General features: G+C 35.5%; 2 protein-coding genes across 4 annotated transcripts in view; one reads left to right on the top strand and one right to left on the bottom strand.

The window, feature by feature from the left end:
- Positions 1 to 48: 48 nt before the first annotated feature.
- Positions 49 to 25,498, bottom strand: LOC123557612 (protein SGT1 homolog). Its single transcript, XM_045349181.2, has 13 exons — positions 25,394 to 25,498; positions 25,242 to 25,290; positions 17,966 to 18,056; positions 17,191 to 17,260; positions 16,423 to 16,493; positions 15,267 to 15,320; positions 14,564 to 14,622; positions 12,457 to 12,542; positions 10,978 to 11,074; positions 10,303 to 10,410; positions 5,062 to 5,155; positions 3,829 to 4,010; positions 49 to 2,611 (listed from the first exon to the last, which is right to left on the bottom strand). The coding sequence occupies exons 1-13, from the start codon at positions 25,411 to 25,413 to the stop codon at positions 2,504 to 2,506; spliced, it is 1,089 nt and encodes a 362-aa protein (XP_045205116.2). The 5' UTR covers positions 25,414 to 25,498; the 3' UTR covers positions 49 to 2,503.
- LOC123558528 (RNA-binding protein 41-like) overlaps positions 25,457 to 25,597 on the top strand; it is a 51,634-nt gene continuing 51,493 nt past the window's right edge. For all 3 annotated transcript variants that reach the window (XM_053543952.1, XM_053543953.1, XM_045350402.2), the window contains exon 1: positions 25,457 to 25,597. In XM_053543952.1, coding sequence (XP_053399927.1) covers positions 25,524 to 25,597 — 74 coding nt within the window. In that variant the 5' untranslated portion in view covers positions 25,457 to 25,523.

The raw sequence follows: 25,597 nt of genomic DNA, 5'->3' as shown, positions 1-25,597 counted from the left end.
ACTCCAGCATCTTGCCTCTATTTTATTTCTACAAGAAAAGTCAGAGCATGGACTTTATATATTATTTATTTCATAGATTTGTCCTCCTCATTACTTCATAAAAAACAGTATAATACATTTATTTTAAAGAAAAATCATTGGAAAGTGCTGGTAATGGAAAATCAAACAATACACACACAAATTTTGAATAAACAGACAAAAAATTAGACAAGTACTATTAGCAATAACTAGGAATCCAGTGTTACCATTTTTAATTTTCTTTTCTTTAACAAATTGGCAATAATATTTGTAATATTGAAAAAACAATCAGTCAACTAACAACTAGAGCTGCTTTTGAGAAAAGCGCATGTCTCCCACAACTGCCTAATTATCTGAATAGTAGTATATGAGTCAACCATGCACCTAGACCTCAACTGCCTTGTCAGACTTTGGCTGCTTTGATTATCAAAAACAAGTTTCAAGGCCCATAATTCCGAAGTGCCTAGGCTGATTTGACTAGTTATCGAACTTGGCCGAGGACTTATTGGCAAACACATTTTGTTCAAGTCTGGTGAAGATCGGATGAGAAATGTTCAACTTTGAGTGTGTAAAAGCTTTGTAACAGACAGACACAGTGTTAATCCTGAAACACTGTGTGGTGGGAGACATAATTACTAGCGCCAATTCTGAGTGATTTTTATGCCTTATATATTGGGGATGTTTTTATGGACAAAGTGTAAATCATCAGCAGCTATCCAGGTTAAGTAACTACTATATCAAAATGAATAAAACAAATGTATACAAAACAAATTTGCAGGCCTCTTTTAAATGCTTTATACTGAATTACTGACTTGAGAAAATGTATTACAGATACAGTAGAACACTGATCAATTAAGATAACTTGTGTTATCCAGGATTTCAAGCTATCAAAACAGGGATAATATAAAAAAGAACAGCCAAGGGTAACATGAATTGCTACAGTCAGCCTTGGTGCTTGAGCAATCTGTGTTGCACTGAACATCTATACATATGTAATTTATTAATGTGATTTCATCATCAGCAACCTACTTATTCTGTCGGTTACATTTTTATCTCTGAAGATCATTTCAGAAAGTGTGTACCAGTGTAATAAGGTAATATTCATGAAGTTTTCAAGACAGATTAACAAAAGAGAAACAAAATTAAATTGCCAATTTCTACTGAGAACAGTTTAACAGATTTAATCCATAAACAAATGATAAACTTATATTCAGGAACATACATTATGGCTAATTTTGAAAATACATGCTTTTTTAAAAAAGTATTTTAAGCACCACTGAGCATTATGTCTGTACTACTATAATGTAACTGTCAAGGACTAATAAACTGATACAATGAATCTTCACAGTTTAAGTTTAGAATTTGTGTTTAATAGAATTATGAAGAGTACTGAAGATAGAGAAAGTTTTAAAGATTTACTCTACAGTAAATCAAATGATGTACACTTGTCAAATGTTGTATGTACACACTTTTGGACATGGAAAAATTCCAGGACATAACAACTGAAATTCAACCATATTTTTATAATCTCCTACTACACCTTTGTTTTTAAAACTGAAGTAAATATTTTGACATCAGTGTCAAAATCATGGCTATGTTACAAAGATGATGAAAAGGATGAAAAGCTTGATTTAATCATGCACTAAGTTTTATGTGTTAGTCATTTGTTGAAGCTTCTTCAAACATGACTGAGAAAATTGACACATAAAAAATTACTTGAAAAAAAACAGGCAAGATGTTGAGGTGTGCACATGCAGAAGGAATGCTCAAAATTGGAATTTCAATACGACATGTTTGATTTATTGTCATTAAGTTACTGGTTACAAAACAAGTACAGAAATTGTTAATAATGTGGATAGCATGAGGTTTTAGAAATAATTTCATGTTTCCATTGTTACATTTTAAACATCAGATGATACACTGTGTCAATTTCGCCGTATTTTACAGACATTAAGACCTTGTGTCTAACAATGTTTTATAACCTTTCATAACCAAAATATCCTTCCATTGTGATAAATTGGCAATTTCAACAGGACATGTCTGTTTCATTACTTGGAGCAAGCTAAAGTTCATATTTTATGTATTTTTCACTGCCAGTTACACAGACGGTATTTAGCACATTTGACAAGTGTACATGTGCATGTATTACTGCCAAAACATAATCAACACATACTCTTTACACAAAATTTGATAAAGAAAACTTTTCAACCTTTCAGCATTTCAATTTTTCTTGAAACAGAAGGTAGCATATCAGTAAACTCAGTATTGCATATATGAAAATTCCTAACAAATTTTACCATGCAGCAGTAAAGAGAAAATAACGTTTCTTGCTTATTATGCAAATTTATGATGATAATGAGTCAATTGCCTTTTTCAATTCACTTTTCTAATGAATGCACTTAAAATTCATTCTGAATTTTTAAGTCTCTAATGCATGTTTTTCCTCCGCTGAAAGACTGATAGATATTCATTTGGCCGTCCGCAATCATGACTCCCATTTTTTAAACTCCATTCCATCCGGTGGTTTGACCTCAGTCTTTTTCGCTCCAATTTCACCCCAGTTTGTGCTCAATACTGTACCTCCAGACTCATACTGAAATTAAAATATTGAACTAATAAACATAAAAGATAATGCATCCTTAACACAAAGAACTTATACTGCCACAAACCAATATCTTATTTGTGACATATGACATTTTTAACTTATCATGTGACAGATATGACATTTTTCACGTATCACTGTTACCTATAGCTCAGTAGGCTAGACCCTCCTAATACTAAAACCAAAATTTTAGCTGACATGTATTTGATATACTGCTTCAAAAATTCCAAAATCAGCTATGTTAGCTATTTTAACATCACTGTGATAACAGGTAAGTTTTTGAAATCACATCCACATACATCATGTTGCATTGTTCTAGCTTTAAAAGGAGGAAAAAATATGACATGTTTCCCTGCAAACATTATTAAAGGCATGCTTTATTACTACAATTAGACAACCCACTTTTTACAAGACCAAAGTGCAACCTCCCATGAAACTGTGTTCAAACCAACTGCAGTGAGAGGCAAGTGATTTAACGTAAGCATTTGTAAGGGAAAATAGAATGTTTGTCACTGTATTTGCGTAAATGTGGACGACTTCAAAGCTGAATACAATATACTTTCATACTTAACCCCTATGAAGAGTATGAAACACATACATGCCCTGAAACAGCCACACCAGACACAGGGTTTAGAGTTAGGATGCTATTCCTATTACCATGACCTCGGAGGTGGAGAGCATAGATCTACGGATTGCTGGGGTCATGAGTTTAATCCCCGAGCGGGGCATATGTTCTCCCTGACAATTTGATAAAGACGTGACTGAAATCAATCGTCCTCCACCTCTATTTTTATGTGGGGAAGTTGACAGTTACTTGCAGAGAACAAGTTTGTACTGGTACAGAATCCAGGAACACTGATTAGGTTAATTGCCTGCCGTTATATAACTGAAATACTGTTGAAAAACAGTGTTAAACCTAAAACAAACAAAACTGACCTTGGAGGTAAAAGAAACGACTCTTGCGTGCAACTCACCTTCTCAACAAGCTCTACATTTTTTTTTAAGTTTCAATGGAATTCCTTGAATCATTACCTCAGACACACAGACAGATGAACAAACATACAGACACAACAATGTGATGATTATAAGCCTCCTTTTGAGGCATAAAAACTAATAAAACACTTATCTCTAACAAGAACCAACACATTTTTCTGGCAATCATTCAAAATTTCATCAAATTGTCCTGGGTCAGGTAAAAATAAACTTACAAATGATTTTGCCATGGCTTTCTTTGTTTCATCTGTTCCATCAGCGTATATTTTTTGGAAGAGTTCATTAAGAGCGGCATCTCCTTCTTTCTTCTCATCTGCCTCCTCCTTTTCAACGTCCTTTGCCAGCTTGTCCCAGTTCCTTGTATAGTGACTCGACGAAGGATAATCCATCACATGCTCTGTGGGTTAACAGATAAAATGTTTTATTAACAGTGAAATTTGTGTGAAGCAGGTTTAGTTTTTGTTGTGTTTTAAATCACTCAGATGCAGTTCATGTCATAAGGTATAGCTTTTATGTGGGGAGGAAGAACACAGGTGCCCCTCACTTCATTATTTCAACCTAACACAGACATTAGGGCAGAAACCACTGACCTTCTGCAAATCAGATGAATGGCATCCTTACATGGTTACTTCAGCAGGGCTTGAACCCTAGAGATGAGGGGCAAGTGATACAAAGTCAACGACCATGCAAGCTCCTTGGTGAGTAGCAAAAGGAAGAGGACTATTTCTTATTTCAAAGGGACATGACAGCCACCAATTCAGCCAGGGTTTTAAACGTTCAAAAGGTCATATCATAGCCTGAACTCACTGCACTGCATTTTTTTTTAAAATGTGCACAACAATTTGTTTAAACAGATAAATTTGTGCAGACTGCTTACATTTGAGCTTAGCCTAAAACCTGCATTCTGGATTTATAACAAGTACCACTGCTGTAGGTTTTAGACCATTGTCTAATTTCATCAGAGACAAGATCTGAGGACAAGATTTCTTTGTTAAGTCAGTCTTCTTCTCTACTGCAGTGCAACTGAAGCTGGACTTTGATACTATACATTATAAAGTCTCAAATTCAGCAAAATACTTAACACTAAATGACCCTGACCCTGCATTGAAATGGTTGGAAATTCTGGTTGGTGCATGGTTTCGTTATGTCTGATACTTAAGCCTTATCATGCTTGACAGGACTGATTCTGCCTTTGCGACCAATGTAGATCATGATCAGCCTGCACATCTGTGCAGTCTGATCATGATCTACACTGTTCGCTATTTAGCCAGTATCTTTTTGGTAAGCACCTCTTTCAACAGTTAATGGTACGGTCCAAATTGAAAGAAGGACAAGTTCATTACAGAAATTTAGCATGGTAAGGGTTCAACATCAAATTCTTCAGGAAAATAATAATATATATATATGGAAAATTAGCTGCCAAAAACAGCCAATTCAAAAATATGTACCAGATTCTTCTGCAAGTATTTGTTTCAAGTTGGACTCGTCACCTTCTAGCTTGTGCCACTGCAAACCCTCCTGCTTTTTCAGTTTTACTTCAATCTGAAGAAAAAAATCAGGTCAGATTACTCCATTTAAAGAATGTTAATTATTTCTCTTCGCAAAAAAACTGGAAATAATCACACACAAAAATCTAGTAGGAATCTTATTTTCTTGTATTATTTTGTTTTGTAAGTGTTAAAAGGCAGACCTGCACGTAACAAAATATTGTTCTACAATGTAGAATTATATAAAGCTATATTTTTTCAATACATTATATCCATAGGAAATTCAGCCATTAAAAAACAAGAGATCACAGAGTGATCTTGGCGCCCACCAATGTGCCATTTTTGAGTGTTCCAAATTTCAAGACTTACTGACTAGCTCAAGGTCAAATTTCATTTCCGTACACAACACTGTGCATGTGGTCCAAATTCAAAAGCTGTAGCTTGAGAAATGTGAAAGTAGGTCACTAGATCAATTTCAAGGACAAAGTTCTTTGTACACAAAACTATGCATGTGCATCAAGTTTGAAGGCTGTAGTTTGAGAAATTTGAAAGTAGGTCACTAGGTCAATCTTAAGGTCACAGTTTATTTTGGTACAAAAAACTATGCAAGTGGTCCAAATTTGAAGGCTGTAGCTTGAGAAATGTGAAAGTAGGTCACTAGGTCAATGTCAAAGTTTGTTTCGGTACACAATCCTATGCATGTGGTCTAAATTTGAAGCCTGTAGCTACAGAAATGTGAAAGTAGGTCACTAGGTCAATCTTAAGATCAAAGTTCATTTCGGTACACAAAACTAAGCAAGTGGTCCAAATTTGAAGGCTGTAGCTCGAGAAATGTGAAAGTAGGTCACTAGGTCAAAATCAAGGTCATATTTTATTTGGGAACACAGAACTATGCATGTGGTCCAAATTTGAAGCCTGTACCTTCAAAAATGTGAAAGTAGGTCACTAGGTCAATGTAAAGGTCAAAGTTTGTTCGGTACACAAAACTATGCAGGTGGTCCAAATTTGAAGGCTGTAGCTCGAGAAATGTGAAAGTAGGTCACTAGGTCAAAATCAATGTCAAATTTTTTTCGGAACACAGAACTATGCATGTGGTCCAGATTTGAAGCCTGTACCTTCAAACATGTGAAATAGGTCACTAGGTCAATGTAAAGGTCAAAGTTTGTTTCGGTACACAAAACTAAGCATGTGGTCCAAATTTGAAGGCTGTAGCTTGAGAAATGTGAAAGTAGGTCACTAGGTTAAAATCAAGGTCAAATTTCATTTTGGAACACAAAACTATGCAAGTGGTCCAAATTTGAAGCCTGTACCTTCAAAAATGTGAAAGTAGGTCACTAGGTCAATGTCAAGGTCAAAGTTTTTTCAGTGCTCAAAACTATGCACGTGGTCCAAATTTGAAGGTTGTAGCTACAGAAATGTGAAAGTAGGTCACTAGGTCAATAACAAGGTCAACTCATGTCAAGGTTCATCTTGCCACTCAAAACCATACATGTGGTCCAAATTTGAATATTGTAGGTTACTGACAAGAAGATTTTAAAAGCTTTTCCCTATGTAAGTCTATATGAACCATGTGACCCCCAGGGCGGGGCCATATTTGACCCTAGGGGGATAATTTGACCAAACTTGGTAGAGAGCCACTAGCTGATGCTACATAACAAATATCAAAGCCCTAGGTTTTGTGGTTTGGGCAAGAAGATATTCTACGTTTTTCCCTATATAAGTCTATGTAAACCATGTGACCCTCGGGGCGGGGCCATATTTGACCCTAGGGGATAATTTGAAAAATCTTAGTAGAAGACGACTAGATGATGTCACATACAAAATATCAAAGCCCTAGGCCCTATGGTTTTGAACAAGAGGTTTTTCAAAGTTTTTCCCTATATAAGTCTATATAAACCATGTGACCTCCGGGGCGGGGCCATATTAGACCCCGGGTAAATAATTTGAATCATCTTGGTAGAGGACCACTAGATGATGCTTCATACCAAATATCAAAGCCCTAGGCTCTGTGGTTTTGGACAAGAAGATTTTCAAAGTTTTTCCCTATACAAATCTATGTAAATTATAGAAATAAACAAAGGGCCATAACTCACTAAAAAATTGTTGAACCAGTCTGATTTTCAGGGGGACACAACTAGAGTACCAATACATCATTCTGACAAAGTTTGGTCAAAATGCCCCTGGTAGTTTCTGAGGAGATGCGATAACGAGAAATTGTTAACGGAAGGACGGACGGACGGACGGACGGACGGACGGACGGAAGGACGTCGGACCACGGACGCAGAGTGATTTGAATAGCCCACCATCTGATGATGGTGGGCTAAAAATGTGAAAGTAGATCACTAGGTCAATGTAAAGGTCAAAGTACATTTCGGTACACAAAACTATGCATGTGGTCCAAATTTGAAGGCTATAGCTTGAGAAATGTAAAAGTAGGTCACTAGGTCAAAATCAAGGTCAAATCTTATTTCAGAATACAAAACTATGCATGTGGTCCAAATTTGAAGCCTGTACCTTAAAAATGTGAAAGAAGGTCACTAGGTCAATGTAAAGGTCAACGTTCATTTCGGTACACAAAACTATGCAAGTGGTCCAAATTTGAAGGCTGTAGCTTGAGAAATGTAAAAGTAGGTCACTAGGTCAAGATCAAGGTCAAATTTTATTTCAGAATACAAAACTATGCATGTAGTCCAAATTTGAAGCCTGTACCTTAATAATGTGAAAGTAGATCACTAGGTCAATGTAAAGGTCAAAGTTCATTTCGGTACACAAAACTATGCAAGTGGTCCAAATTTCAAGGCTGTAGCTTGAGAAATGTAAAAGTAGGTCACTAGGTCAAAATCAAGGTCAAATTCTATTTCAGAATACAAAACTATGCATGTGGTCCAAATTTGAAGCCTGTACCTTAAAAATGTAAAAGTAGGTCACTAGGTCAATGTAAAGGTCAAAGTTCATTTCGGTACACAAAACTATGCAAGTGGTCCAAATTTGAAGGCTGTAGCTTGAGAAATGTAAAAGTAGGTCACTAGGTCAAAATCAAGGTCAAATTTTATTTCGGAATACAAAACTATGCATGTGGTCCAAATTTGAAGCCTGTACCTTAAAAACGTGAAAGTAGGTCACTAGGTCAATGTGAAGGGCAAAGTCTTTTTCGGCACACAAAACTATGCAAGTGGTCCAAATTTGAAGGCTGTAGCTTGAGAAATGTGAAAGTAGGTCACTAGGGCAAAATCAATGTCAAATTTCATTTTGAAACACGGAACTATGCATATGGTCCAAATTTGACGCCTGTACCTTCAAAAATGTGAAAGTAGGTCACTAGGTCAAAATCAAGGTCAAAGTTTTTTCCAGTGCACAAAACTATGCATGTGGTCTAAATTTGAAGGCTGTAGCTATAGAAATGTGAAAGTAGGTCACTAGGTCAAAATCAAGGTCAACTCATGTCAAGGTTCATCTTGCCACTCAAAAATATACAAGTGGTCCAAATTTGAAGGCTGTAGCTATAGAAATGTGAAAGTAGGTCACTAGGTCAAAATCAATGTCAACTTGTGTCAAGGTTCATCTTGCCACTCAAAAATATACATGTGGTCCAAATTTGAATGTTTTAGTTATTGACAAGAACATTTTAAAAGCTTTTCCCTATATAAGTCTATATGAACCATGTGACCCCCGGGGCGGGGCCATTTTTGACCCTAGGGCGATAATTTGAACAAACTTGGTAGAGAACCACTAGATGATGCTACATTACAAGTATCAAAGCCTTAGGCTTTGTGGTTTGGACAAGAAGATTTTCAAAGTTTTTCCTTATGTAAGTCTATGTAAACCATATGACCCCCAGGGCGGGGCCATATTTGATCCTAGGGGTATAATATTAACAATCTTAGTTGAAGACCACTAGATGATGTCACATACAAAATATCAAAGCCCTAGGCCCTGTGGTTTTGGACAAGAGGTTATTCAAAGTTTTTCCCTATATAAGTCATTATAAACTATGTGACCCCCAGGGCGGGGCCATATTTGACCCAAAAGAAATAATTTGAATCATCTTGGTAGAGGACCACTAGATGATGCTTCAAACCAAATATCAAAGCCATAGGCTCTGTGGTTTTGGATAAGAAGGTTTTCAAAGTTTTTCCCTATATAAATCTATGTAAAATATAGAAATAAACAAAGGGCCATAACTCACTCATAAATTGTTGAACCAGTCTGATTTTCAGGGGGACACAACTAGGGTACCAATACACCATTCTGACAAAGTTTGGTCAAAATCCCCCCAGTAGTTTCTGAGGAGATGCGATAACGAGAAATTGTTAACTGACGGACGGACGGACCACGGACGCAGAGTGATTTTAATAGCCCACCATCATCAGATGGTGGGCTAAAAAGACAGGGTCATGTGCCTGATTTTTTGTTAGGATGATTAGTAAATGTTGGTCTTCTGGCCAATTTTCAAACTTACAGGCTTCTATAGGTAAAATACACTTTTGGTGACATTTTTGCATATAGAAAAATATCCACAAAATGCTGATTTTAATGACTCTTATCATAGACGTAGAGTTACATGTTACAGTCCATGTGCTTCATTTTACAGTTACTAAAATATCAATCATGGTCCTTACACACCTGTTTATTTATCTTATTATTCTGAATAATTTCCATCAAAACTGATCTATGGTCAAAATTAATCTCAAGAAAGAAAGTAGCACTGACTGTTACTTAATACAAAAGATATAATAGATTCACAGCAACATTAATTAAATGCCACACATATAATGGCTAACATGCATTATTCTAGGTTTTCTGGATAAATGATGTTACGTCATGACTTCCAGTTAAGCAAAACAACAGAACTACCTTTAATCATACTGATACAATTACAGGCCATACTGCAACTTTCCAGCTTTTAACGGTCAGATCAGAACTGATATTGTTAACGTCTAACAATTCAAGACAAGTACAGTTAAACACTGATCGCTTGAAGTTGTAAGGGGTTCAGCAAAATGCTCAACTTATCCTGGGTTCAGAGCAACCCAAACATAGAAACCAACTCGAAAACATGCAGGGACCACATGGATTACTACAGTCAGTCAAACAAACAATGTTAATTGCTGACCATCTTTGAGACACATATTTGACACAGCACACTCTTATTGAATTTGTTGGTTTTTCTTGTGACAATAAGTGTTAAACAATACCCCTTACCTTCGATTTTAATACTTTTATAACGGACTGTGCTGGAACAATTGGATGAGATAAATCTAGTTCTAAACTGTAGTCCGATCCACTTGGTAACTTTATTGTGGCACTTAGCTGAAATATATATACACAACTTTAAAATGTTTCAACTTAAAGTCAAAGCTAACATGTAAATGATATTTTGATCTATTAACCTTAAGTGGCATAACGTAGTCTAATATGCTTGTTTCTGTTACCTTAACGTGCGATGACGTAACATTTTTGCTGCGACCAAGAAGGAACACTACTATATTTTATCTACCATACTGTTTTATATTAAGAGCATATTAGAATCGAAATAATGTATAGCAAAATCGTGTTTTACTTAAATTAATACACTCAAATCCGTTATAAGTATAACCTATTTTCATGCATTAATAACATTAAAATAAGTTTTTTTTCTATACATTATTTCCTAAATACACATACTTGAATGAAAAGAATTTCCACAATTGAGTTTCATGCACGAAAAACCTATCATAACAAAATCAGTAAAGGCTTCCATATACAAGTTGAAAGCAGTTTAAGACTGTAAAGCTTCTTGATTCATAAGCCATGAAATCACAATCACATTTTAGAAGAAACTTTTTTAACTGCTGTGAAATAATAAGGACTTCACCTCATTCATGAAAGAAAACTTACAGATTTTTCTTGTATGTCAATATCTGCATCCTCTTGTTTGATATTTTTCAGGAGTATGGTGACAACAACATGGGTCTGAGTCTGGTACCAGTCATACCTGTGCAAAAATATTAATTCAATATTGCCAATTAACCATTTCTTTTTACATTTTCTTTCACTGTACTAACACAATGCAAATCATTCTGTATAACTATCACAGTTAATAGTTTGTTGGCTGAGTTCTTAGTCACAATGACACAACTTAGATCATATGGCATTCTTTAACATTTACCCTGCTAAGTTTCTAAAATGGACTGATCCATTATTCCATTTGGGCAGTACCATTTATCATTCGAAGATGTGTTTACTGCAGTTTACTGATTGAATAGCCAACAGTGGACCATGATCAGACAGCACGGATGTGCAGGCTGATCTTGGTCTGCACTAGTCACAAAGGCAGAATCACTTGCCACCAGCAGGCTAAAGGTTAAAGCATTATTAGGCACCTAGACAGAACATCTGACCTTTTGCAAGCCAGCTGGGCGACTTCCTCAATGATGATTCAAGCAGGACTTGAACCAACAGAGGTGTGTGATCCCAGAACTTAGAACACAAGCACACACAGAGTGGGCCTTCAGTTTATAGTCTATGACTGCAACTAAGAAATTTCTGCACTCAGTTATGGTAAAGATCCATACAGAAATATAAAACGTTTTCACCTTTCACAATGACAAGAATCTTTCATGTGAAATTCCACTTCAGACAATTCCTTTAACCTTTACCCTGCTAAATTTCTAAAATGGACTGGTCCATCATTCAATTTGTGCAATACCATTTATTATTCAAAGGGGTGTTCACTGAAAATTTGCAGACTGAATAGCGAACAGTGCTGACCAAAATCAGCCTGCACATCTTTGCAGGCTGATTTTGGGTTGCACTGGTCACAAAGGCAGAATAACTTGCCGTCAGCAGGCTAAAGAGGCATACATCCAAATGCACACTGTAATAAGATTCTTTTTAAAACATTGAAAGCATGATATAATATAAATCAAACTTCCTTCTGTTTTGCCATTATGTGTGTTCACAATAGTCTAAAGAGTTGACAATTTTTTAACTTTGTAAGGTGTACCAAACTGCTTAAAATTTAACACAGAATCTTTACTACATAACCAACACAGTAAATAGCTATATTACAAAGGTGTTTTGCTAATTGAAAATTGCTTTAAACTCACCGAATCACTTGCTTCTTAATTGTTACTTATAATTACCAACATATAAATGTACAATTTCTGTTTGTTTCTTTTAGGTTTTATGCCGTTTTTCAACAGTATTTCAGTTATGTAACAGCAGGCAGTTAACCTAACCAGTGTTCCTGGATTCTGTACCAGTACAAACCTGTTCTCCCCAAGTAACAAATGTACAATGTCTATTCAGAACCTTTTTGTCTTACATAAACATGGAATTAAGCAACTTTAGATGATAACTTTCTTCCAGTATTACCTGGATTTCTCTTTTGTAGGCATAGGAACAGCAGGTTTACTTGCTTCTGTTTTATTCTGGTCTACCGACTCTGGTTTTGGTGCATCCTAAAAAGATACGAAACACATACAAATAACATGGAAATGTAAAAAGAAATATTACAATTTATTACATACCTTACTATTAGAAGTAACAAAACTGCATAAGACAGGATCTTGAAAGCCAGGTCAATGACTAGAAGTTGTCATTTTACCCTGTGTTATCACATTAAAAAGTCTGTTATGTTGATATCTAATATGAATAACAAACTCAAACTAGAACTGCTTTTGAGAAAAGCGCATGTCTCCCAAAACTGCCTAATCATCTGAATTGTAAACTAGATGTGTGTCCATAGGACACAGGTTCCCCCAACTCCTGCCACTGTAACATGGTTTTATGACTCAGGTTAAATAATTTTTAAGATGTTTGCAACACAAACTTTGGCCTAGCTGAGTAAAATCCTAAAGAGAACACTTCACAGGCTATAAAACAATCCTCTAATGTTTTATGATTCTAGGTCAAGTACATTTTAACATACATGTTTCACAATCTTATTTTTTGAGTAAGTCTGGACAAGAAGTCTGGTCTTGTGTAATGAAAAAACTTAAAAAACAAATTAAGCCATAACTCTTACACGACTGAATGAATCTAGACATGAAACCCCAGGTGCACATGCTGACCAACATTCCTGTAAACTTTGGTGACTCTAGGTCAAATACTTTTGGAGCTACACGCGACACAACATTAAAATGACCAATTTTTTACTAAGTCAGGGGCCATAACTCCTACAAGACTGAATGAATCCGGATGCGAAACCCCAGGTGCACAACTACACATGCTGACCAACATTTCGTGTAAAGTTTTGTGACTCTACGTCAAATACTTCAGGAGTAAGTTCTGGTTCAGAAAAGTACACTTCAGGAGTAAGTTTCGGTTCAGAAAAGTACACTTCAGTTGTAAGTTTTGGTTCAGTAATTCAAAAGGCCACTCGGTTCAGTAAGTTTTGGTTTAGTTATTCAAAGTGGTTCGGACGAGTGGTTCGGATCAGTAATTCAAGGGCCATAATTCCAAAGTGCCTGGGCCGATTTGGCAAGTTATCGAACTTGGCCGAGGACTTATTGGCAAACACATTTTGTTCAAGTTTGGTGAAGATCGGATGAGAAATGTTCGACTTAAACGAGTACGGACAAGATTTGTGGCAGACACATGGACACACAGACAGACAGGAGTAAATCAATATGTCTCCCACACCACTGTGTGGTCGGAGACATAATAATCAAGTAATCGTCATTGTGATTAGGTATGTTTTTGTCTGTTTTGGGTTTAATGACGTTTTTCGACAGTATTTCAGTTATGTAACGGTAGGCAGTCAACCTAACCAGTGTTCTTGGATTCTGTACCAGTACAAACCTGTTCTCTGCAAGTAACTGCCAACTTCTCCACATGAATCAGAGGTGGAGGACGAATGATTTCAGCCACAAATCGTCATGGAGAAAATACGCCCCACCCAGGGATCAAACTCCATTTCTGCGATCTGTCCTCTCCCTATTGAGCTAAGCGGACGGGCTTGATTAGGTATATAATAACTTATGATTATAAGCACTCCTAAGCCTATACTGGCACTTTCATTTACTTGAGTTCTGGCCATCCCGTTTGGCTTTATTTTACAATCAGTATTTCAAAACATTTCTAAATGAAGCTCAATACATACTGTGAACAGCCCGCCCACTTAGCTCAGTAGGTAAGAGCGTTGGTCTACGGATCTCGGGGGCGCGAGTTCGATCCTCGGGCGGGGCGTATGTTCTCCGTGACTATTTGATAAACGACACTGTGTCTGAAATCATTAGTCCTCCACCTCTGATTCATGTGGGGAAGTTGGCAGTTACTTGCGGAGAACAGGTTTGTACTGGTACAGAATCCAGGAATACTGGTTAGGTTAACTGCCCGCCGTTACATGACTGAAATACTGTTGAAAAACGGCGTACTACTGTGAACAGTTCTCCTGCTCCAAAACCTTGATGAATTTTTTTATCGTTCATAAAAATCGACCAAATAACAAAAAGGAAAACAAGTTTATTGTTTAACTTACCTGTGATTTGGTTTCTGAAACCCCAACATCAGTCTGTGCTGCTTTATTTTTTTCTTGTACTGAAATAAAAACATAAATAATTAAATTTTTAATTATTTAACATATTCCTCCCCATACTCCATTCTACTTGAATAAATGGAACATTATCTTTGGGTTTTATATTTATCTATGTCTCATACTTGACCAGTGCTAGAATTGTACAGGCAACACAAGTGGTACAAAATTTTAAACTGACTAACATGGTGAATTCTAACTAGTTTCTCAAACACAGTGGTGTTTTATTTCAGTTTGTGCAGTACTGTTTAATCATTTCATTTAGCAGGCACATCTTCATTTCGGCCAAATATCTTCATTTAGGACAAATGGCTATTTGGTCTGGATATGAAATTGACCCCTTCCAATCCTGAATACAAAAAAAATTTGAATTTTACTCATATTTTTTCTGATTTAGTCAACCAGTAAAATAAGTGAATTATTTCAGTGTTCACGTTTTCGTTATGGCAAAACAGGTATTTTTTACATATTATGAGTGCTCAGAGTTCTTATTACAACTGTGTTAACAAAGGCAATAAATACGAAAGGCAAAATTAACTTCTTTACCACAATGTTGTAATAGTAGTATTACAAAACTGTGGCAAATCTTAAAATATTCAACTTCTTTCCATTCTGTGCCCTAAAAAATGATGTATAACAGAGTACTTACAGTCTAATTCAGCCTCACATTTTCTGATCCAGGTCTTAAAGTTGTTATCCTCAGCTATAATACAACAATCATAAACCATGATTAGGAGGAAATCAATACAGAATATGCAAAATATATATAAGTTTAGGTTATGAAAGTATGTTTAGCCCTTACCTTGCTTAATTTCTAAAACGGACTGGTCCATCATTCAATTAGGGCAGTATTATTTATTATTCCAAGGGGTGTTCACTAAAAATTTACTGAATGAATAGTGAACAGTGCAGGCTGATCTTGGTCTGCACTGGTCACAAAGACAAAATGACTTGCCGCCAGCAGGTTAAAGACCAAGCTAAGAATGTAGTCTTACCGGTAGTCAGTATCAAAACTGACCTTAGAATCATCCGATCAGATGCTGAATAGTTTATAATGGTTTCAAAGCTAGACTTTAAAATCCTGGAACTTGTTGCTTTTCAAATTCATGTGAAACAAATATATGTGTTTTCATAACATATAGTCTGTCAGTAATTAAGTTTCAAAGCTTTCTCAAGAAATTATTAAAGGGAAAGGCAACGTTGTTCACAATGTCATGTTAATTTCGTCAGCTGGGATTTCTTAAATCATTTATTATAAAGAAGTGAAAGAATTTCCAAAATCAGAGTAAAATTGAGAAAGTTATGAGCATTTAAAATTGGTGGCCATTTTGTTTCCATGGCAACAAAAAAACAAAATGGCAGATTTGTTATATTTTTAGGTACACATTTGAACTGATTTACATGTATGTAAAATAATTTCTTTACTTTTTCAAGCTATAATGAAACAATTCATCATGTTTCACACCTTACACTCAAGAAACATGAAAATTAATCTTTTTAAAAGCTCATGTGCTAAATAAAGAATTCAGCAGTGTGTAAATGATGTCATAAACACAGCCATTTTCTTGAATTTCAAACTACCATATCTTTTTCAATAGTAGTCCCCATTATGAAAGGCTCAAGGATAACTTTTATTAACTTATTGTCAGGCTCTCCTTACCCTTTAAAGCATTAATTTCCTGATACGTAAAAAATTTCTGTTTTTATTGTTGTACAATCTGGAGGCCAGGGCAGCCTTTAACCTTTCCACCAATATACTGTTTATATCCACTTCTTACAGAAAGACTGGTACATACTTCACTTACCATCAAGTTTATGTCCCTCTGAAAAAGCATCTTTAGCAGATTGGTAATCCTCTAGATGAAACAAGGCATTCCTGAAAACAACTTTTCATTTAATACAGCATTAACAAAAAAAAAACTGTATTTTTTTTTTATGGAATGCTGGTACCAAACTCTGTAAAACAGTTTCTTAACTTTTTTGTTTTAAATCAAATTTGTTACAAGTGTGAATCTGAGGCATTTATTTGTTTGATCTCTTAACCTATCCAATTCTTTCAGTTTATGTAATTGACCATTTAAAGGTAGTAAAACCACAGCTGAAACTCAGTATCTCAATTTCTGGGGAACCAAGTGTCCTCCTTCTAAAAAACCTAAATCAACATAAAAATTTCACCTGGTTCAGGTGTTTTTACAAAATGCCAGACTTTAAAAGGAATAATTATGTATGTTAGCATGACATATACAATGAGACATGAAAAAGTCTATGAAATAGCCAGAATTTTGAGAAAAGCAAGTTTTGAGATACTGCCTTTCAGCTATTCTTTTAATTCAGTTAACTTGCATACCCATTTTTTAAGACTGAAAAATCAGAAATTTCTATCAAATTAGCATTTTCTTCACTTTACATGAAGTGCTTGTTGACTAATCTGTATCTTGCATTGGTTAAAAAAACCAAGAAGCCCATATGTGGTTTGATAGGCTCATAAATAAGTTGCATTCATTTTGCTCACTGTTTAATTCCCTATGTATCTAATGCTCATCAAATCAAGGACAAGAAAGAACAAATTTTACCCTTTTCTAAAGCAAGCCTTTATATTTTTGGGATTCAGTAAGAGAGCTTCTGCTGCATCTTCTGCTGCCTCTGAAAAAGAAAATTCAATACATTTTTGTTGGCCTTGGTGTCAAACTGGCACAATTTAGTGTATGTGGTTTTGTTGATGGAGGAAGCCCCAAGGTGTCTCTCCAAGTCTGAGCGTTGTTTCTGGCATGAAGATTTACCTTGGTAGAATGACCGACATTCGCTGAAACAGCTGGTTAAGTCACAAAGAATTCTAAACTTCAAGTAAGGTTTGAAAAATACAGCAGTGAGAAGTCTGCTACCTTTACCTTAACCACCGAGACCAGAGGTGCTATTAATTTTGTGTAAGTATTGGTACATGTAAGCATCTGTAACCATTCAGCCATAAAAAGAGTATGTAAAACTTCATCAGTGCCAAATAGTATATTTAATCATACAACATTATACCGACAAAATATATTATATCACTAGTTAATAAACAATTTGTTTTGAATATGGTTCGAATCTGCTAAAAAAAATATTCACTGCAGCACTATAATGCAAGCTTTCCTCCCACAATGATATATTCAGCGTCTTATGACTAAAACATGACGTGATACCAAAATTAAGTTTACCACCAGCTTGCCCAGCTATTTGGGGCATTGAGTGGAAGTGTGTTTCTACTCAGATCTGTAGTGATTTTATTTGTTGTAGCTATGTACTATTACTATGACAATACCAGATGCAATTCTAGCTCTTGCTCATAGAATCTATTTGTAAACAACAAACCTTTGTACTTCTCCAGTTTCAGATAAGCCTGTGCCCTGTTGCAGAATATGTCATCCCTACTCCTCTCCTGTTCCAGTGCTTCTGTATACAGCTGCAAACACATTTACAATGGTTTTACTTCATTTTTATCTGAATAATAAATTTCTTTCTGATATAAGTAGCTGCAAATTTACATGTAAAAACCAAATGACCAAAATAACATTGTCCAATAACTTAACTTTCAGACTGGATTATGTGTATTTGATGAAATGATTGTAATAAAACTGATGAGACACAGTCTTTGTCATAGCTAAGCAATAAAAGCATCGAATAATCCTGATTGCTTTGCAAACCGAAAGTTCAAGCATCTATCATGAATTTTGGGAAAAAGCACTCATCAAGTAGGTCAAATATATCTTAAGATTTATTAATGTAAAAATATTAGGAATAGAGCCAGCATTACAAATCCTGTGCCCTGTGGAAGTAAATATTCTCAGCAATGACCACACATGGGTAATACTTGTCCCCCTTTGATTTAGACTTTTAACAACATGGATCATGGGACAATCAGGTTCTACTAAATATGGTTTTGTTTGGCCCAGGTTGTTCAATGGTCCAGGTTGCACAAAAATATTGTACTATTTTTGCTGCTTTCTTATGAAGTTGTGCTTCTAACAGTTACATTTGTACATGTGCATTCAACAGAATTTATTCAATGAACTCTCATCAGTTATTATTTATACAAACAATCGATCTACTACACAAAACATCAAACAAGAGCTGTCCATAAGACAGCCAAGCTCGACTATTCGAAATATTGTCACAGAAGCTGGAAATTATTACCCAAAATGTTAAATATCAAAAGAGTTTTAAGTTCAAAAGGGGACATATCAGAGTTATGGGACTTGATGCTATCAACTAGTTTTATAACCCCGAAGAAACATGTTAAGTTTTAATTCAATATTTGCATTAGTTTTGGGGATAGTAACTTGCATGTAAAACTTTAACCAGAATTTTCTAAGTCCAAAAGGGGGCATAATTTGCTCAAAATACATGTTAAGAGTTATGGAACTTGACCCAGTGAGGTTGGTAATTGACCTAGAAAAAGAAAAAATAAGTTTCAAAGCTATATGCCTTTTGGTAATAGCTGTATGTACTTGCACGCAAAACTTTAACCAGGATTTTCTAAGTCCAAAAGGGGGCATAATTTGCCCAAAATACAAGTCAGAGTTATGGGACTTGGTGCTATCAACTAGTTTTATAACCCCGAAGACACATGTGAAGTTTCAATTTAATATCTGTAGTAGTTTTGGAGATAGTTACTTGCATGTAAAACTTGAACCAGGATTTTCTAAGTCCAAATGGAGGCATAATTTGGCCAAAATACATGTCAGAGTTATGGGACTTGACCCAGTGAGGTAGGTAATTGATCTAGAAAAAGAAAAAGTAAGTTTCAAATCTATATGCCTTTTAGTAATAGCTGTATGTACTTGCACGCAAAACTTTAACCAGAATTTTCTAAGTCCAAAAGGGGGCATAATTTGGCCAAAATACAAGCCAGAGTTATGGGACTTGACCCAGTGAGGTAGGTAATTGATCTAGAAAAAGAAAAAATAAGTTTCAAATCTATATGCCTTTTAGTAATAGCTGTATGTACTTGCACGCAAAACTTTAACCAGAATTTTCTAAGTACAAAAGGGGGCATAATTTGGCCAAAATGAAGGTCAGAGTTATGGGACTTGGTGCTATCAACTAGTTTTATAACCCCGAAGACACATGTGAAGTTTCAATTCAATATCTGCATTAGTTTTGGAGATAGTAACTTGCATGTAAAACTTTAACCAGAATTTTTTAAGTCCAAAAGGGGGCATAATTTGCTCAAAATACATGTTAGAGTTATGGAACTTGACCCAGTGAGGTTGGTAATTGACCTAGAAAAAGAATAAATAAGTTTCAAAGCTATATGCCTTTAAATGATAGCTGTATGTACTTGCATGCAAAAACTTAACCAAGGTGTGACGCCGACGTCGACGCCGACGCCAGGGTGAGTAGAATAGCTCGACTATTCTTCGAATAGTCGAGCTAAAAATATCTATAAACAGCATATTACATGTAATCGTTAGGACTTTTTCTCTGTCTTATTTTGGATGCTTTTTGTTTGCTTGAAATGGGAAGTGGATTAAAGTTGCGATTTGGTAAAAAAAAAAAAAAAGTTCTTGTTATTTAGAAACATTGCAGTTTTCATGTAACAAAATGGCCACAAACAACAAATACACAGAGGCATACAGCAGGGGTGTAAAATTTTCTTTTTCACCACTCGTCCTGTAAGACTAGTAGCCAGTATAATCAACTCGTCTGTAGTGAATTCTCTGTTACCCCAATAAAATTTCTTTTGTCAGCCCAACTAAAATTCTTTTGTCAGCCCACCTGTCTCAATTGATATCAAATGTGACACAGCAGTGCTCCAGCTAGCAATTTTTAGCAGGGCACATCGCCCGTTCCGAAATTCGTTCCGCCCTGTTGCCCCGCCAGGCACCCTGCCCGTTTTACAACCATTCATTTCCTTTTTAGCCAACCTTCCCTTTTTTGCCTCAGTGGTTATAATAAAATGCTTTATTGCACCTTTTTATCGAGTGCATGCACCAGTTACAAATTTATTGGTGGGGGATGCCCTTCTCATTGCCAGCACCCTGCCCTTTTTTAATCCTAGCTGGAGCACTGCACAGTATGAGATATAATTATAAAGCAGAGAATGTAATAACATTAACACTCACAAAATATCTCACATCAGGACAGGTTTACATACGTGTATATATTGGAAAGATTACAGCTAAAAAGACTTAAAGTGAATTACAGTCTTGTCATAACTGACAAAGTTACGCGCACCTGTTAATCATGATCATTGTGCGATTGAATTTTAAAATGTCTACCGACTTCATTATTATCATCACTTTTCCTGAGGAAATTCAGAACATATTAAGATGAATTTTGGAAACCCTATGTCACAAAAGGCACTGCCCAGTCAGTCTAGTATACATGAAGTTTTACTTGTCCTGTCTTGAATTTAACTCGCAACTGTGAGTGGGCAAGTGAAATTTTACACCCCTGCAGTACAGCTGTCTTTATTTTCCTGTTATAAGTTGAAGCTTTTTAATAAATCAATGCATACAGATGGAAACGCTTTGTTTGAATTATTGGTCAACAGCACACTTAGGATAAGTTTTTTCAACATTTTAATTTTCATACTTATTTATAGTCATGGAGCTGAGATTTGTTATCATGTTTCCATAATCTATCAAAATAAATCGCATCTGACGGTCTTTATCTACACCACTTTCGAACAACTCTTCTAAAGAACAATGATTGACATCAGCTGATTTAAATAATAAGATGTTTCGGGACAGCGTGATAACTTTTGACTGTCGCTGTCTCCGTCACGTCCAAACTTATTCTGCATATTTCTGTTATGAAATCCCCTGTGTAATCTGTTGGGAACGTTTTCTGGTAATGTACAAAGTATTTGTAATGATTACATCTCTGATAATGAATTTATCTTGACATTAAAGCATAAACTTGCCTCTGACATTTTATGAATGTATATTTTGTTTTGTTTCTGCAATTTACATTTGTACTTTCATCGGCAGTATGTTGTTTATTGAACCGGTGTCAGGATAGATATTTCCTCACACCTGTCACATCATACTTTCGAAGATTTAAGTCTTTTATTTAAAAATATGAATTAAATTCAACCCATTTGAAGTTTCTACATGAATATTGACGTTTAATTTATTATGGTAAGTAAGTCTGACCAATATATTATGACTTTTTTTAATTTTTAACTTCTTCGTTTTCCTAAAGGTAAAATGCAGAAACGGGTACTTAGGCTTAGAGGGATCACTGTGGGGAATCACATGATCAAAATAATCTCTAAACCAAAGTTATATTTTGAAGAACATGAATAAATTTCCTATTAAGATAAGATATGAAATTCAAACATAGCCTACCATATGACTAATGAAAATTGTTAAATTATCATGTAGTTGACAATAGTGACAGGTAACTTGTAATTACAAACACTAAGGAAAATAAGAAGTATCAGTTCCTTGAAGTGTTCCAGATAATCAGAAGGTGATTGTGACTGAAATCTATGTAGTTTTATGATACATCTATGTTGCCATATTTTAGATTTATAGCAAAAGCTGTTTCAATATTATCCCATATTATTCATATATTTATTTTGGTTTAGAGATTTTTTTATCATGTAATTCCCGTAGTGGGGATGACAACTATAAAATATCAGATCATAAAATAAGTCATCCCGATAAGCCAAATAAGTAAGGCTAGACATCAGACAACTTGCGTTTTTTTTCTGTAACATCAAAAGTTGCAAAGGCCTAAATGTGCTACGTCTGAGTTTGACACAAACTGATCAGAAGTACAAATTAAAACTGAGGACATATTACTACTAGGAATATTTTAGTTTGGTTATTGTCCACAATAGTCAAAATAATTTGACTTTCAGATTGTTTTATATTTGTGACTGGCAATCTAAACGTCAAAACTTTGAAGGACCAAAATAATGGAAGATAAATCACAGTACACAGTCGTGTAAAGTTATTGGTTTTATCGCTTGGGCATATTGGCGTACTGTACTGTACATGGTAAACATTAATCGTGCACAGTACATACATAGGTTTGAATCACCAGAAAATGCGTAATTTTGGATATTCAGGGTTTTTTTTACGACTGGGGGAAGAGGCCCCAGCCTGTCATTGGGGGAAGAAAATAGCGCGCGACGAGCAGTTTTGGGGGATTTTTTCAATCGGGGGGAATTTACAATTATGCATAATAAATACTTTAAACTATGTTTTTACTGCATATTCTTGCAACTTTTAGCAACTATACACACTGTCACTTAGCAATAGATGTAGTTGCACTAATGTTCACTTATCATTGTAACAAGGTGGGTGGGGAGAGTTGAAGTGCTCAAATCATTGAATATTTAAAGGTCACATGCTTTTATTCACAAAACAAGAGCTGTCGGAGGACAGCAACGCTCGACTATTCAACAGCCATGTCAACTGAATTAATATGAAAGTCAGAAAAGGGGCATAATTTTGTAAAAATGGGAAAAAGGGTTATGGAACCTTCACAGTGCTTATCAGCTCATAAAGTGAACAAGTGCATGAAGTTTCAATCCTTTCCCATAGGTGGATACTGAAATACCAGCTTATACAAAAACTTAACCAAAAACTGCTAAGTCGAAAAAGGGACATAATTTTGAAAAAAATGCAAAGTAGAGTTATGGGACCTACACAGTGCATGTCAGATCATGACAGTGAACAAGTGTGTGAAGTTTCAATCCATTCCCATTAGTGGGTACTGAGATACCAGCTTACATACAAAACCTTAACCAAGAATTTCTAAGTTGAAAAAGGGGCATAATTTTGTAAAAAAGCAAAATAGAGTTATGGAACCTGTGCGATGTAGGTCAGTTTATCACAGTGAATAAGTGTGTGAAGTTTCAATCCATTCTCACAAGTGGTTACTGAGATACCAGCTTACATACAAAACCTTAACCAAGAATTTCTAAGTCGAAAAAGGGGCATAATTTTGTAAAAAAGCAAAAAGAGTTATGGAACCTTTGCAATATAGGTCAGTTTATCACAGTGAATAAGTATGTGAAGTTTCAATCCATTCCCACAAGTGTTTACTGAGATATCAACTTACATACAAAACCTTAACCAAATCGGGACGCCAACGCCGACGCATGGGTGAGTCCAATAGCTCTACTATTCTTTGAATAGTCGAGCTAAAAATGCTTTAAAATAAGAGCTGCTTTTGCAAGAGTCATCATATTATTATTAAATGCATACTTTTGTTGGCTTTTTATTTCAATTGTACTAGAATATCTTGTAAGAAAGGATAAAAAAGTCCGAAAATCACGATCGCGAAAACATGTGACAAATATGAAAAAACGAAAGCAAACATTAAAAATTCTTGATAAAATACCCGTTTTAAAATTCATCTTTTCACCAGAACTATTCCATACTTATAATATCTGATTACTTAAAACATTTATATTTTATTTTGCTCTAGCAAAATACCTCGGCAAAGATAATAAATTTGCGTAACGGCCGACCGGCTTATTTAATCGAATCAAGCACATAAAATAATTACTTTAAATTAACAACACATATTACACAATACAGCATAAGCTGTTACCGCTAATTAACAAGAGGTACAAACACGATAATCTGACGCTGCATTGTTTATCAATCATCTATATTACATACTGATGATAACCACGTCAGTCGGCGCGTGGCGTGATTGACATTTGTCAGTAGCTAATTAACATACGACGCTCCGCCTACTGTCATACTTACGCTGGTGTCGACAAACAGTATGAAGTTCACTGGGATTTTGATTGACAAGGGGCAGAGCTTTCGAAATCATTATGCATCAAAGAGTATTACCGCGAGACAAGCAGACGCCCACGGCATATTATGTGCAGGTCAGATACGAGTTTTTATCGATTTTCGCTGGTCAAAACCAGAACCTCGGGTCCACTGAACGCTCTTCTAACATTTTTCTACTATTTCTAAAGGTTTTCAGACCCATTGAAAATTGTGAAAGACCGTCTGCAATTGTGAACAGGTCCGATATTCGGTCGGGAAAATCGCTGGGAGTAATCTCCATTGCTTTGTTTACGATTTTGGAGGGGGGAATTTTGGACGTAGGGGAATTTCGACTGCGGCAGGGGAAATCCTTGGCTGTGGGGGAAATCCTCGGCTGGGGGACGAGCCCAATATTCGGCCTCTGCTATAGAATAAAAAAAACCCCTGATAGTATTTGATAATTTTTATATAAATCAATTAGGAATTGAATCCCCTTTCGATACATGTAAGTTTTATTTGAATTTATGGCCAATTTGTGAAATAGTCGGCATTTAAACCTATATCAGTGTTGGCAGCGATGAAAATTTCATCGGAAGTTGCTTCAACTATTTTGGTCTTTTGAGTGTTTGACGCGAGTGGGGTTACTGCCTGTATGAAAAAATTATCTCAATATTTCCTAGGAGCGCTTCAAATTAGTTGGACTATTGTCCACAAGTTGTACTGTACCAGCAACACTGCAAATCCAGGAACAATGTTCAAATCACTTGATCCATATTACAAAGCTGGAATTAATTTGAAAAAAAAAAAACGACACTGATTTCATATCAAACAACAAAACAAAATAGAATGAACCTGCAGCTCATGGAACTTGCCAGAACAGGAATGAAACAGAAATTTACCTCAACCGCTTTTTGGTAGTTTTCATTGATGAATTCATCATTCGCTTTCCTGAAATAAAAACAAATTTGTTGCAGTTACTTTGTGTGAGAATGACAAAGTGTATTTTATTTGAATTACATATATATTTTGGAAAAAGCAAACCGAAACTTACCCAAACAATTCGGACGCCATATTTACACCGCCGGTGCAGAGGTAATTTTATAGTAAACAAATTAGTCCGAGATAAATAACACGCACAAAATAAAAATAAAAACAAACGGCAAAATCTTTATTTTGAGAGAATGCCTGGAGGATCTGTAAATGGAAGACCGTTCAGAGAGAGTGTAGATTCGTATTCGCGCACTGGTATTCCATG

This window comes from Mercenaria mercenaria, chromosome 5 (genome assembly GCF_021730395.1).
Source record: "Mercenaria mercenaria strain notata chromosome 5, MADL_Memer_1, whole genome shotgun sequence".
Lineage (NCBI taxonomy): Eukaryota > Metazoa > Mollusca > Bivalvia > Venerida > Veneridae > Mercenaria > Mercenaria mercenaria.
Note: the sequence above shows the minus strand (reverse complement) of the source record. Positions and strands in the feature narration are given on the sequence as shown.